We start from the raw sequence: 12785 nt of genomic DNA on the forward strand, positions 1-12785 counted from the left end.
CACTGTAATACAATATAATATAATTAGAATTGAAGCTAATAAATAAAATGAGAGTGTCTGAAAGCCAAAGGCCTTACTCTAATGCTGTGATGAGATGGCACCTGCAACAGAGACAAGCCAGATGATCAAAAAGGGGAGGGGAAGTAATTTGTGGATGGATTTTATCATTAGTATACATAGTGTGTAGTTCTTCTCTTTCAGGACAGGTAACCAGAACAGGAGCATAAGCTCTTTAATTCCCAATGCACTACATGCTGTTGTGATGTGGAATACTGATAACCAAAAATCATAAAACCATGACATTCCACCCCTTATTCAACACCACAAGACAATACAAGACACAGACTTACTGTTGTCACTTGCTAGAGGAGTAGGTCTTCTTTTGATAGCTGTGATGCTGGAGGATGCAAGCCAGGAGGAAAAGAATTTGATCAGCCACTCCAGAAGGCTGTTTTGATAATCCTGATCCCCATCAGGTGTATCTGACAGCACCACGGTCTTACCAGTTTCATCACAATAAAACAAAGTAGACAGTTCATCCATCATATCTTCTTGAGTGCTCTCTACTCTGTCCAGTTTTTCAGTTACTTCTGCAGTGGCTGAAAAACAAACTCAAGAGGGGTTAAGTGTAACTCAGAGCCATTAAGTCTATTGATAAGTTCATTTAAAAAGGGTCTTATTTGCCCTCTGCCATTCATTGCTACCACTGTACTGGCATACTTTTCTGGTGAAGTCCTTGTGAATTTACACCACGTTTTTGGTGTGCACCTGACTCTCTCAGGATCTTGGTTTGGATCATCAGGAGTGAATGTACACTGCAGTTCATTTCTTTATCTCAGGCATCAAATAGTCTTTGAAGGGGTATTTTTCTTTTACAGCTAATAGCATCCACTTCCAGAGGGTGAAGGCCTCATCCTGACATGTACTATTATCTATCAATGGCTGAGTCCCTGGCAAAAGCCAGGCCCCAGATCATTTGTATCTCCTCAAATCTTTCTGAGCCGCAACATCCCTGTCTCTATTTAGGCTCTCAGGATCTTGCAGGTGTTCAGGAGTAAAGTTCCATGACACTGGGGATGCCCATCTCTGTAAAGTCTCTCCATGCTTTCTGCCACTCAGTATCTTCTGGCTCTAGGGAAAGATACAATATATCAGCTTATTATAAATAAAGATACCAATGAGGAGTACATTCAAGCAGACTGACAAGGTGATCAGATGAGCATTCAAAAAATGTATAAAGGATTCAAGGAAGAGACTGGAAGACTTTAAAAATCACAGGTTCTGTGAGCACAAGCAGCTTCCTCTGGAAGCAGTTCTAAAAGGGAAAGCAGAATCATTTTCTCTTTACAAAAGCAAGCTACCATCAACTAAAAAGTTTATAGATATCTCAGAGTACTGTCAGCCCACCTGGACTTTCAAGGTCTGGTTTTCAGTTACCTGATGTTTTTCTAACAAAGCTCTCTGAGAGTATAAAGAGATTCATTCTAAAAGGCCAAAACTTAAATGAAATTGGTGGAGAAGACAAGAACCATGCTTGTCTTCTCCATGTAAAAACACACTATCCAGAAATAACATCGAGGAACAAGTTTCTTTTATTCAGACATCCCTCATTGGCAGGTAGATTTATGGGGTAAACTTCTAGTCATTGCAGTTTAGAATAACATATGGATAAGTCATATGTGTATATCAGGTATGTGTATGTTGCTACATTTAGAAGAATACTAGAAAAGAAGGAATGTAAGACCGTCCAATCCTTATTTGAAGCAGTAGGCTGCCTAAAAGGAAGAAAAGTTTTGGAGACCCACATTTTCTAAGGCTCTCATCCAACAAGGTGTTTTGCCCTTTATAGCTCTTGTTCTATACTATGGAAAACAATGAGCAGCCTCCATAGCAAACTACAGTGTTTGGAAAACTTAATTATTCATTGGCTGTAATTATTTTGGTAGGACCTACCATGAACACAATGTTATATGAAAGCAATGATTATGATCTTGCAGCAAAGATAAAAAATAATTATTTAAAGAAATATTTTAGTAATGAAGATACTCCAGTAGGAAATGGTGTAAGCGAGTGAAGCATCACTGGTTTTGTTCAAATAATAATGAGATCAGAATCTTGCTCTGCATTTATAGATCCCGTTGTGTATATGTGCTGTTTTCTTCAGAGAAAGATTTTAAGCAATACGTTTGAACAAAATTAATAGCAAATTAAAAGGGATGATGGTGTTTCATAATAACAGGTACCTGCTTGTACAGATAGAGCAGAAAGCATCATAACAAGTTTTAGGTGAACATCATAAAGTAGTGTTCCAGTTTTGGCTATGTTTATCATGAAGTTATGGATCAGTCAGGAAACATCTGAGGAAAGTTACTGTGTTACAATATGTTGATTTCCTTGAGTTCTGCATGGAGTTCTTTCTTTCTTTTACCATAACTAAATGTGTTTGATGGTTTCCACAGCTACAGTCTTTCTAGAATTCTGGAAAAGACGGAGGGCTGTTTTAACCTACGACTGGGACCTCATAGATTGGGAAGATGAAGAGGTAAGATAAAGCAGAGGTATAGAAGTTAAGTTTGCAGTCGGCGCTATTCAAGCATAATGCCAGCCATCTGTATTTGCCATTCACCCTGTATTTGTAGTTCTTAAGATAGTTGAAGAATAAATCCTGCTATATTTCTACATTTATTGAAAGTGCCCTTTCAAAAATTGAGTGGATTTTTATTATTTTCAGTTTACACTTGAACAGGAATAAAATGCATGAGCTGTAATAGCCTTAATAATGAAATGGATCCTTTCAAAGAGAGTGCAAGTTTAAGCTTTGGCCCACTTCTGGGTAGCCCAGCCAGTTCAGGGCTTCAAGTTTTGAGGAGTGATTGCTGCATATAATGGAAATCAATATACACTGGGAAAGAAGAGAAGGATAGTGATGTTCTTCCTTTCTACAAGACACCTTTATGAAGAGTGTAATAATGGGGCTCTAGATGAACAGACGGCTTGATTTAGCCTCCCAGCTAGGCAAAAATGCTATTGCTGGCAGCGAACAAAAACTAAAACTCCAGAGAGTGAAATGATGTAGATACAGAGGGACAAAAGCTACCACCAATGTCAGCACAAATCCCTACAAGATTTTAATTCTGCAGTCTTGTAAAGTTGTAATCCTTGGAAGTTCTTAATCCTGTCTAGAAACAGAACTAGTGCAAGCAAAGGGTCAGAGAGTGGATTTAAAATCCTTCTGAGAGGCATAACTCACTCTTTGAAATTCTGCTATCAGCTTCAGCGATCTTCAAATGATTTTATCACTTTGCTCCATAAATCATAGTCAGTGAGACTGTAATGTAACCTACTATACTGTTGTTTCATGTGCAGTATAACTTAATAGAGTCTTTATCATAATGTGCCTTATAGTTTTCCATAGACTTGTAGATACAAACTAGTAGCTTTTAATAAATGCTTTTGTATCACAAAGAGCACCATCATAACTGGCATTAATTTATAGCATTCTTATCAATTTCTGCAGAGAAACTGGTGTTTAAACAGTATTGTGAACCATGATCCCTTTCCATACCCTCACAGATTGGGGAAGGCTCTTAACTTCTCTGTTCTTCTCTGATCTCTGGCACCTTTGCAAAGGATTTCCAAAAGAGAAAATGGCTTCAAGTGGAACGTTATTAAAAGAATAGAAAAGAATTTTTATCAGGATTATTATTATTATTATTTTTTCTGATCACATTCTGGCTGATTTTTTTTTTTGATAGTTCAATGTAATAATACAACAAATGGGATCTCTCCTCTTATTCCAGGAAGAGCTGCGTCCCCAGTTTGAAGCTAAGTATTCCCAAGTCGAGAGAGTAAATCCCATCACAGGAAAACCTGAACCTTTTCAACCTTTCCCTGACAAGCTCAGTCGGCTGATGGTGTCTGTCTCAGGAATATTCTTCATGGTGAGGTTTAATAATATTGGAATTAGAGCCTTTAATCTTATTCTGATGTAAATACCGAACTAAGTCATTAATGTGTTCATTACATAACATAGGTAAAACAATCAGTTCAATCTTAATGCTTGTTTAGGGATCTCTTTGTTTTAAAAAGATGTGATACTGTTGCCTCATAAAAGTACAAGAAAGAAATACTTAAATTCAGCCATTTAATGTTTTGATTCTCTTAAAATTTGCTCCCAAAACAGATGGTCCTCTTTAAAACTCCTGTTAATTTATTGTTGCAGTAGAAAACATTCCCAATATGGTTTTCCTTGTTCTAATTTCTCTACTCATAAACACTTACCTGTAGATTTCACTCGTCCTCACTGCAGTTTTTGCAGTCGTGGTGTATCGTCTGGTGGCCATGGAACAATTTGCTTCTTTCAAGTGGTATTTCATCAAGAAGTATTGGCAGTTTGCAACATCTGGCACTGGAGTCTGCATCAATTTTATGATCATCATGTCACTCAATGTTGTAAGTCTTCATTTAATGGAGAGATTTATGTAAAAGAGCAATTTATACAAGGTTACACTGGATATCAGAAATATGTCTGCTAGTATTTCAGGGATTTTTTTCCTCTTCTAATATTGTGTTTACCAATGCTTTCCTCTACTGCCAATTTTATTTGTCACTAGACACCTTTGATTGTGTCACCAGTCACTGTAGTACGGTGCACTGCTTTTGACATTTGCCTTCTTATTTGTCATGTACCTTTTACAAAAAGCCAGTTCTCCAAATACAACATAGTTTTCTTGAAACAGAATTTCATTTTCCTTTTCTATTTTGTTGTTGTTGCTTTTCTCTTTTCTTTTAAATTCATGACTTCAATCAATGAATTGATTCTTAATTAAAATGCTGCTTTGATAATCATCATTGCTCAGACCTGGAAGGACTGTGAGATGCAGTTCTTGTTTAAGCTTTCCTCTCAAATAACAGCACAGGTCTCATCATTTGCTGCGGTAGCATGGTGTACACTGATCTAAACTCTATTCCCTTATAGCTGCCATAGCATGCATCATTTTTCCTTTTCAGACATAAATAGCTAAGAAGAAACAATAAGTCAGCAAACATTGTCTTCTGTTTCTGTTAAAAATATTATGGACTTGCTGCAGTAAGAATGCAGTCTTCAAAATAGAGCTGTCGTGTATTTATTTCTGTTACTACATACACAATTCTATGTTACAAAGAGTCACTTCAAGTTAAAAAGCACACCAAAATCATGGACAAAGCTTAGACATTGTCCTCTGTTCTCTGCCCATATCACTTGGTACTGCAGGGCAACAAAACTCCTATGCCTTTGATATGTTCTTTGTTCTGCATTAGACATCACAACAGAAAAGATATACTGTACCTACATCATCTCTTCTTTCTGTTTTAGGTGTATGAAAAGGTTGCCTATCTCCTGACAGACTTAGGTATGTAGGTCTTTAAAACTGATATGGTCCTTGCTACCGATGACATATTCATATTTCCTTAGAACAGTTGCATGCACAGTAAGATGCTGCCATTTTCCTGAGTGAATTAGCACTGACAGCAAAAGAAATGTTATAAGGATTTCATTAAAGAAATAATACAAAAGAAAGAAACGTATTATACAATCACAGAATGGCTTGGGTTGGAAGAGACTCCAAAGATCATCAACTTCCAATGGCCCTGCCACCAACCTCCAGATTGTACTTCTACTTTCCTATGTTTTTATAGTATAAAATGAAAAGATTGTTGTGTTAGAACTAAAATCAAAACAAATTCTTTCTTAAAATACTAAATTTTATATATATATAGAATTGAATTATATATAGAACATATATATATATATACTCAATCCATCCCAAATGCTGTTATTTGTGTGATCGTTTGTTATTTAATTGGAACTTAGTTATGGAAAAGTTGGTTAAGATTGCATTTTCTAAGATAAAAATGTTATGTCAAATTTTAAAGCAGCTTTAATTCCAATGCTTTACAATTTTTTTTTTATGATAAAGCTCCTCTAATTCTGTCAGATAGGTGAAGCTTTTTAATTCATAGAAAGCACATTGTTGGTGATAGTTAAGACCTCCCTGTGAACACATTACGGTTCAGTATTTCCTGTTACATGCTGTATTTTCAGCCCCTGTGAAATTACACCTTTGACCTTAACAGCTCACTCGCTACTTAAATTTAACAGCGCCCCCTTTTGGTTAAAATATTGAAGAGCACTAAATAAATAACCAGCTCGTAACTTCATCAGGTTCCATGTAACAGGCAAGTTAGAAAGAAGCAAAATGCATAGTCTTTATAGTATTGTTGGGTTTTTCAGACCATGCTTTTTTCTTCACTTAGCTAAACTTTTCAAAGCAGTTGGATTATTAAAAGACAAAGGGAATGGGAAACAAAAGAATATGACCCATTTTATTTATTTTTTTTTTTCAGAGTATATTAAAGATACAATTTAATTTCAAAACTGCTTTCTTCAATTAAGTATGGTGGAACATCAGGTGCATGAGAGGGGTAGCTCTTCCTAAAGTTTTCTGCTTGCAAGAGGTCATCCTAACCTTTGAGAATCAACAGCATCCACATGCAAAGCTAGTACACTCTAAATTTACATACAATCTATTTCAAAGTAGGCTGTATCTTTAAAGCTAACCAACCATGTACAGATGGTAACTTAAAAATCAATGCAGTTTAGATTTCACCAATTTCTACTTCAGAAGTCAATCATTCTGCAAATGATAAGGACAAAAACCAAGTCAATTTAGACCCACATAGGATACTTGCAATCTTAATATGCATTTCTGCATTTCTTTCTAAGGAAAACACAGAGGAACTCCCTTGTTTTCTCATTGCATTATAAACTGACACTTGAGAAGTGTTGTAATGGAGGAAGGCTGAAGGATGAAGTAGTGGTCTTACAGAAGTATTTAGAGAGTGAAGCATTTGAGTGAGAAACCAACTGACTGCTGGTTGCCTCTTCTCTCCCTGCTTTCTTTGGGAGCACCATGGATTGAAACCCTCTCTAGTTTTTCTGTTGATCTCTAGTGAGCTGACATAACTCACTTTCATTTTTGTTTATATAATGTGTGTCATATCTTCCCATAGAGCATCCAAGGACTGAGTCCGAATGGGAAAACAGCTTTGCCTTGAAAATGTTCCTCTTCCAGTTTGTCAACTTGAACAGTTCTATCTTTTACATTGCCTTTTTTCTTGGCAGGTAAGTTATCTTTCCTAACTCACACGGAAACCATAATCCTTGATAACTGTACAGCTTTCAATAAAATACATTGACAGTTTGAACCATAAATGCAACAGTGTGAGGATAACTAATAGCACAAAGTTTGTAACTGTGTGCAAGGGCTGGACCCCTGAAATCTCAGAAATTAGACAGTAAGAAGTCTACTTTTTAAGCAGTTCTATGTACCTATCAAAACAAGAATTCACTACTTTTGAAAATACAGACACTTTCTCTATGTACATCTGTATTCAGCCTTGAACTGATACACTTATTCTCCTTGGGTTATTTTTCCCAGGGCACATGTCTATAAATTTACAGTGTAATTTAAGTTCAAGATTGTCTGAAAGGGAAAGAAAAGGTGAAGATTGCTGGTAAAGCCTGAATGTTACGTCCAGCAATGACTTTGTTATACAGCTCCTAAACTTTTTGTCTGGTAGGACCAGGAATGTGGTTGTTTTTTTCCCCCTTCTCATCCATAATTTTCATTGAGGTCATGAAGAATTTTAATGTATTTCAGTATACAACAATCTGTTAGATCTCTTGGAAGAATTTTATTGTGATGGGCCTGAAAGCTCTTTTATGCTTGTCTGTGGGTGCAATCCAGAGCACATTTCACTCAGGCAAGCAAATCTCTGTGCTGCGGTAAATTCCTACATATTGCAACAGCTTATCTTCTTAAACATAGATTAGAGAGTTTAAGTATCTAACATCTGAAACCTCTGGAGCTAGGATTTTTGTCCTGGGCATAATAAAAGCTTAGGATTTCTTGCAAAATGATGGTCTTTTTTCTCATTCCCTGAAACTCCCATATCCTACAGATATCAGATTTAAGCCTGTGCAATTTAATCTGTTTGTATTTCATGAGTTTGCTTAGTGGTTGTTGTGAAATAATTACTGATACAGCACAGTCTTGGAACATCCACTAAGCAGAAATCTTGTTTTCCAGATTTGCAGGCCGCCCTGGAAAGTACAACAAGCTTTTCAACAGATGGAGACTGGAAGAGGTAAGCAATCCTGTTTTAGTTCCTGAGAAACTCCCATGAGTAAAAGGGAAACAACTGTAGGACATGGATTACATCCAGTTAGAAAGACTTAGTGTTCCATCTAAGTACAATGAAGAATAAACTCTTATTTATGGCAAACGATAGGAAAGAAGAAATACTAGTATCAGAGATTCCACTCCTTAGTCTCTGTTAAGACCTAGGTTGTAACAAATTAAATGTTACTGTTATTTTGAAATGAATGCAAATGTATTAGTGTAAATGAAATTATGAAATTAACTATATCATTTAATATATACCTAGCCCATATTCCCTTAGCCCAGATAACACACTCTGTTTCTCCAAAAAATAAAACATCTTAATGTTGTTCCATAATGTTACTGTTATTATACTTAAGTAATCTGAGGGTTAGTGTTTTTCACCTTCTGTATTTCAGTATTTTCCATTCAAATTGTGAACAAATAATTCTCTGACTACTGATCTTTTACTATTTCATTTCAGTGTCATCCAAGTGGCTGCTTGATAGATCTGTGTTTGCAGATGGGAGTTATTATGGTTTTGAAACAAATGTGGAACAACTTTATGGAGCTAGGCTATCCGTAAGTACTGCTGTTAGTATTTGTTTTACAAACAGCCATTTCAAATTAGTGTTATTTCAGCAACAGAGGAATATATTTTTCATAGAAGCAGAGGGCAATATGCCATCTTTACCTGATTATTTTATCATCACTAATTGATGAAGATTGTGAGCAGCTGCATTACTGATCTCTAAAAGTATATTTTCAAAAGAAGGTAAAGCAAGAATCTTCAGCAAGTGAACATTTGCATGTTTTACATTATCCCTCAAAAAACATAATGCTAGGATTAATTTTTAGCCCTCCCTGAAGAGTGACAGGGAATTATTACTGGTGTTTATATAGTTTTGTGATCATAGGTTGCAAAAATATCTATTTCAAGAACATGACAGGCTTGGCGGATGTTTGGTTTTTCCATCTCACCACCATGCCCTGCAAATTCATTCCCAAGGGAAGCACTAACCGTGCCCTGAAGTTTCTCAAGGTTCATTAACCAGCTAAATTGTTTATTTTGCATTTATATTCTATAGTATAAAAATAGCTGTTCAACTATTGAAGAGTGTGATGAGTCAGGAGTCTTACACTTCTTCTGTAGGTTGCTCATCACATGTTAATTTAATCACTCTTAACCCTGATAATGTCAGAAAAGTTTATGCTCACCACATGCAGTTAGTCTGCAATTCATGCACTGCATCGCTGGGAGAAGCAAACTTCTGAAAAGAAGTAGCTTTTAAGTATCAGCTTTCCTGCCTTCACGAGCCAGCACTTCTCTAACTCTCCCTAGAATTGCTTTCAGATCCTGCATGTTCCTTTATGGAAAGCAATGTTTTGTTTTGGCAAAACTGTGGCTTGCAATTGTGGCCTTCCAGAAGGAGGAGCTGAGCACTGAGTTAGTTGGAGAGAAAAATAGCAACCTGGTGATAAAAATCCTTTGAGAAGTTCTTCCCCATCTTTGGTTCTTTCTTTCAGTAATATCTGGAAATAAATAACAGCCTTTAATTGCCACCTCTGTCAGTACTAGGTAATATTTTTTCCTTTGTATAGCACTTTTATGTATGAGGCTGTTATACTTATTTGAGATTTATAACTACTTTGTGAAAGGACCTTTGCAAACCTTCATCAAAAATAGTCTTAAATATTTATAGCTAAAGAGCATCTTTTTAGATGTGTCCTGCTTGAAGAGGAAAACATTCCATAGAGCATCTGAATTTTTATGATTGCTCCAAAAAATAGTAGTCATTTTCTGCTATTCAGTATATCCTAGCACTCCTAGTAAGTTCTGCTTATTTCATTTGTCTCTTAAAGGATTAAAAATAGAGCATTCTTTGTTTAATGCATTCAGTATGCATGATTTGTATGGGTTTTTTTCCTGCTATTTTTGACAAAGTGATGCAGGTAAATCCTTAAATACAAGTGAAAAACGAAAATGTCAGTGCAAGCCAATTCCATTTTCTGTAAGGCTTATCACAATTGCTGGCATACTGTATTGAATTCATAATTAAAAGTATAATGTTAAGTGGGAAACTTCCAAAATTTCTTTGAAATCTCTTACACAATGTTGTAAGTATCTCCATGTAATACCTCAGAAAACATCTGATGCCATTCAAAATAACAACAGCTAGAACTGCAAATTATTGAGCAAGTGCAATCAATAATACTTCATTTGTCTAATATAGGTTATTACAGAACTGGTGGTCACGGCGCAAAATGAAAAGAAGGGGGCAATCAATGGAGCATAAAATTTCTCTACCTCAGTGGGAAAAAGATTGGAATCTGCAGCCTATGAATCTCCATGGTTTAATGGATGAATACTTAGAGATGGGTAAGCAAATTTATAGATATATCTGTTTATCTTTAAAGAATTAACTACTTTAAAATATGTTTTTGCACATCTAAGTTCTAATCACAGAATTGCTTATCTAGTGTTACAGTTTGGCTTTACCACCATCTTTGTTGCTGCCTTCCCACTGGCACCTCTTCTGGCACTGCTGAACAATATCATAGAAATAAGGTTAGATGCATATAAGTTTGTGACTCAGTGGCGAAGACCTATGCCTGCAAGAGCAACAGATATAGGTGAGAGAACCTAACATTTATCGTTGTAAGGTACAATCCCTCTGTGTAATATTCTTTGAGGCCACTTCCCCTTTGCAATATTTCAGGTGTCTGAAGTGAAATTGATGCATAGCCCGCAGATACAGGGAAGATCTTCTCAGCAGTTTGGGCTGTACTGTAATAATTTATTCAGGTGGAACCTGTAGCAGTGGGAGCACGAGGGCATGACTTCATCTTTACTAGCTTTTCTGAGTCAGTAAATCTTTCTGAAGAGGAAAGAAAAAGGTTGTGATTAGTAATGACTTTAATATCATCAATATGATTTTTTTCTGATGTAATGTGACTGTTAAAAACCACTGGCTTTGCCATTTCTTTTGTTTTTAGGTATCTGGTATGGGATTCTTGAAGGAATTGGAGTACTGGCTGTCATCACCAATGCCTTTGTTATCGCCATCACTTCAGATTACATTCCACGTTTTGTCTATGCATATAAATACGGTCCCTGTACAGATCAAGGATACAGACAAGAAAAGTAATGAAGATTTTTAAAAATATATTCATACATGCTTGTTTCAGTGGGAGTAAACTTCTCCTACTGTCTGGCTGTTTTAATGTATTTTAGTGGTAACATCTTTTACATCGGTACAAACCTTGTCAGGTGTTTCACATGAGAGAGCCATTCCATCATTACTTCCCTTGCATAAAAGAAAATGCAAAAACATGTGAAAGTTGTAGGCTCTTTGTAACTGAGTTGTGACCCTGTGTCTTTGCTTTCCAGATGTCTAAAAGGATATGTCAATAGCAGCTTATCAGTGTTTGATCTGAGTGAACTTGGAATGGGATATTCAGGATACTGCCGGTATGTTTTGATGTTCCCTCTGCTTGTAATATTTGGACTTCAAATAGACATTAAAAGGAAAGACAGTGATAAAGCTAATGGCAGAGTAGTTTCATTTTTGCTTTTGTAGAAGTATTTGAGTTCAAGGTTGCTCAACATGGAAATCTCAGGTGTGAAAAGCGTGTTGTAGGATGCAGTACTAAGACAATGGAAACCATGTCCAGGTTTTTGAGCATGGGCTAATTTACAGAGTTTGTTTTTACTTTACAGCTACAGAGATTATAGAGCTCCTCCCTGGAGTTCAACTCCCTATGAATTCACTTTGCAGTTCTGGCACGTTCTGGCAGCACGACTGGCCTTCATTATTGTTTTTGAGGTTAGTCATGGAATGCAACTATTCTCTTCTACCTTTTTACAGTTGGAGTTTATATATATATATATATATTTCATAATAGTCTTATAAAGTGAGTGTCACTATCATTGGGTGTTTGTTCAATCATGATGGTTTGCAACTAAACATTATTCAAAGTTGTCAGATGTTCAAATGCGTGTCAGGAAAATTATACACGATGGCACCCTGATACAACACTGGAAATGTGTGCTAACTTCGACTAAGGTACTGTCTGGAGAGCTTGTTGCTTGCTTTGATAATCAGCTCTTAACAAAGACTAGTGGCAGATCCTGCAGTTGTGTATGAATTTTGCTCACCAGCTGTATCTTCAGGGTTTATTTTTTTCATAAGACTTCAGGGTCTTGATCACTTCACAAGCAATGCCTCCTATTTATTTCCATGGAAATGACAACTGATGCAGTGACGACAATAACACTAATGGACAGAGCAAATTTGTAGCTGCAAGATACTCTTTTTCAACATGGTCACCACCATTAGAGATGCATTTTAACCAGCAATGAACAAGAGCCTTCATGTTTTGTGCACCAGTGGAGGTGACCGCTGTTGCTATCACCACTGCTAAAACACACTGCACACCACCTCACTGTGCTCACCCCACTGTTTGGTCTCCGTAAACATTCAGTAATCATCAGTGAATTTCTGTGGTTGCCATTTTTTCCACATGGATGAACGCAGTTACACACCTTTGCTTCATATTTGCTTCCATGTTAGATACCAT

The 12785-nt window shown here is 36.4% G+C and overlaps 1 protein-coding gene across 4 annotated transcripts in view; it reads left to right on the forward strand.

Moving 5' to 3' along the window:
• The window catches only part of ANO3 (anoctamin 3), a 127583-nt gene that overhangs the window by 108149 nt on the left and 6649 nt on the right, over positions 1 to 12785 (forward strand). For all 4 annotated transcript variants that reach the window (XM_032444968.1, XM_015863407.2, XM_032444967.1 and 1 more), the window contains 12 exons: positions 2460 to 2542; positions 3801 to 3941; positions 4288 to 4452; positions 5357 to 5393; positions 7054 to 7165; positions 8133 to 8190; positions 8689 to 8786; positions 10439 to 10584; positions 10686 to 10838; positions 11202 to 11349; positions 11596 to 11676; positions 11926 to 12031. In XM_032444968.1, the coding sequence (XP_032300859.1) occupies positions 2460 to 2542; positions 3801 to 3941; positions 4288 to 4452; positions 5357 to 5393; positions 7054 to 7165; positions 8133 to 8190; positions 8689 to 8786; positions 10439 to 10584; positions 10686 to 10838; positions 11202 to 11349; positions 11596 to 11676; positions 11926 to 12031 (1328 nt within the window). The remainder of the gene's footprint in view (positions 1 to 2459; positions 2543 to 3800; positions 3942 to 4287; positions 4453 to 5356; positions 5394 to 7053; positions 7166 to 8132; positions 8191 to 8688; positions 8787 to 10438; positions 10585 to 10685; positions 10839 to 11201; positions 11350 to 11595; positions 11677 to 11925; positions 12032 to 12785) is intronic.

Source organism: Coturnix japonica, chromosome 5 (assembly GCF_001577835.2).
Source record: "Coturnix japonica isolate 7356 chromosome 5, Coturnix japonica 2.1, whole genome shotgun sequence".
In the NCBI taxonomy this organism is placed as follows: domain Eukaryota; kingdom Metazoa; phylum Chordata; class Aves; order Galliformes; family Phasianidae; genus Coturnix; species Coturnix japonica.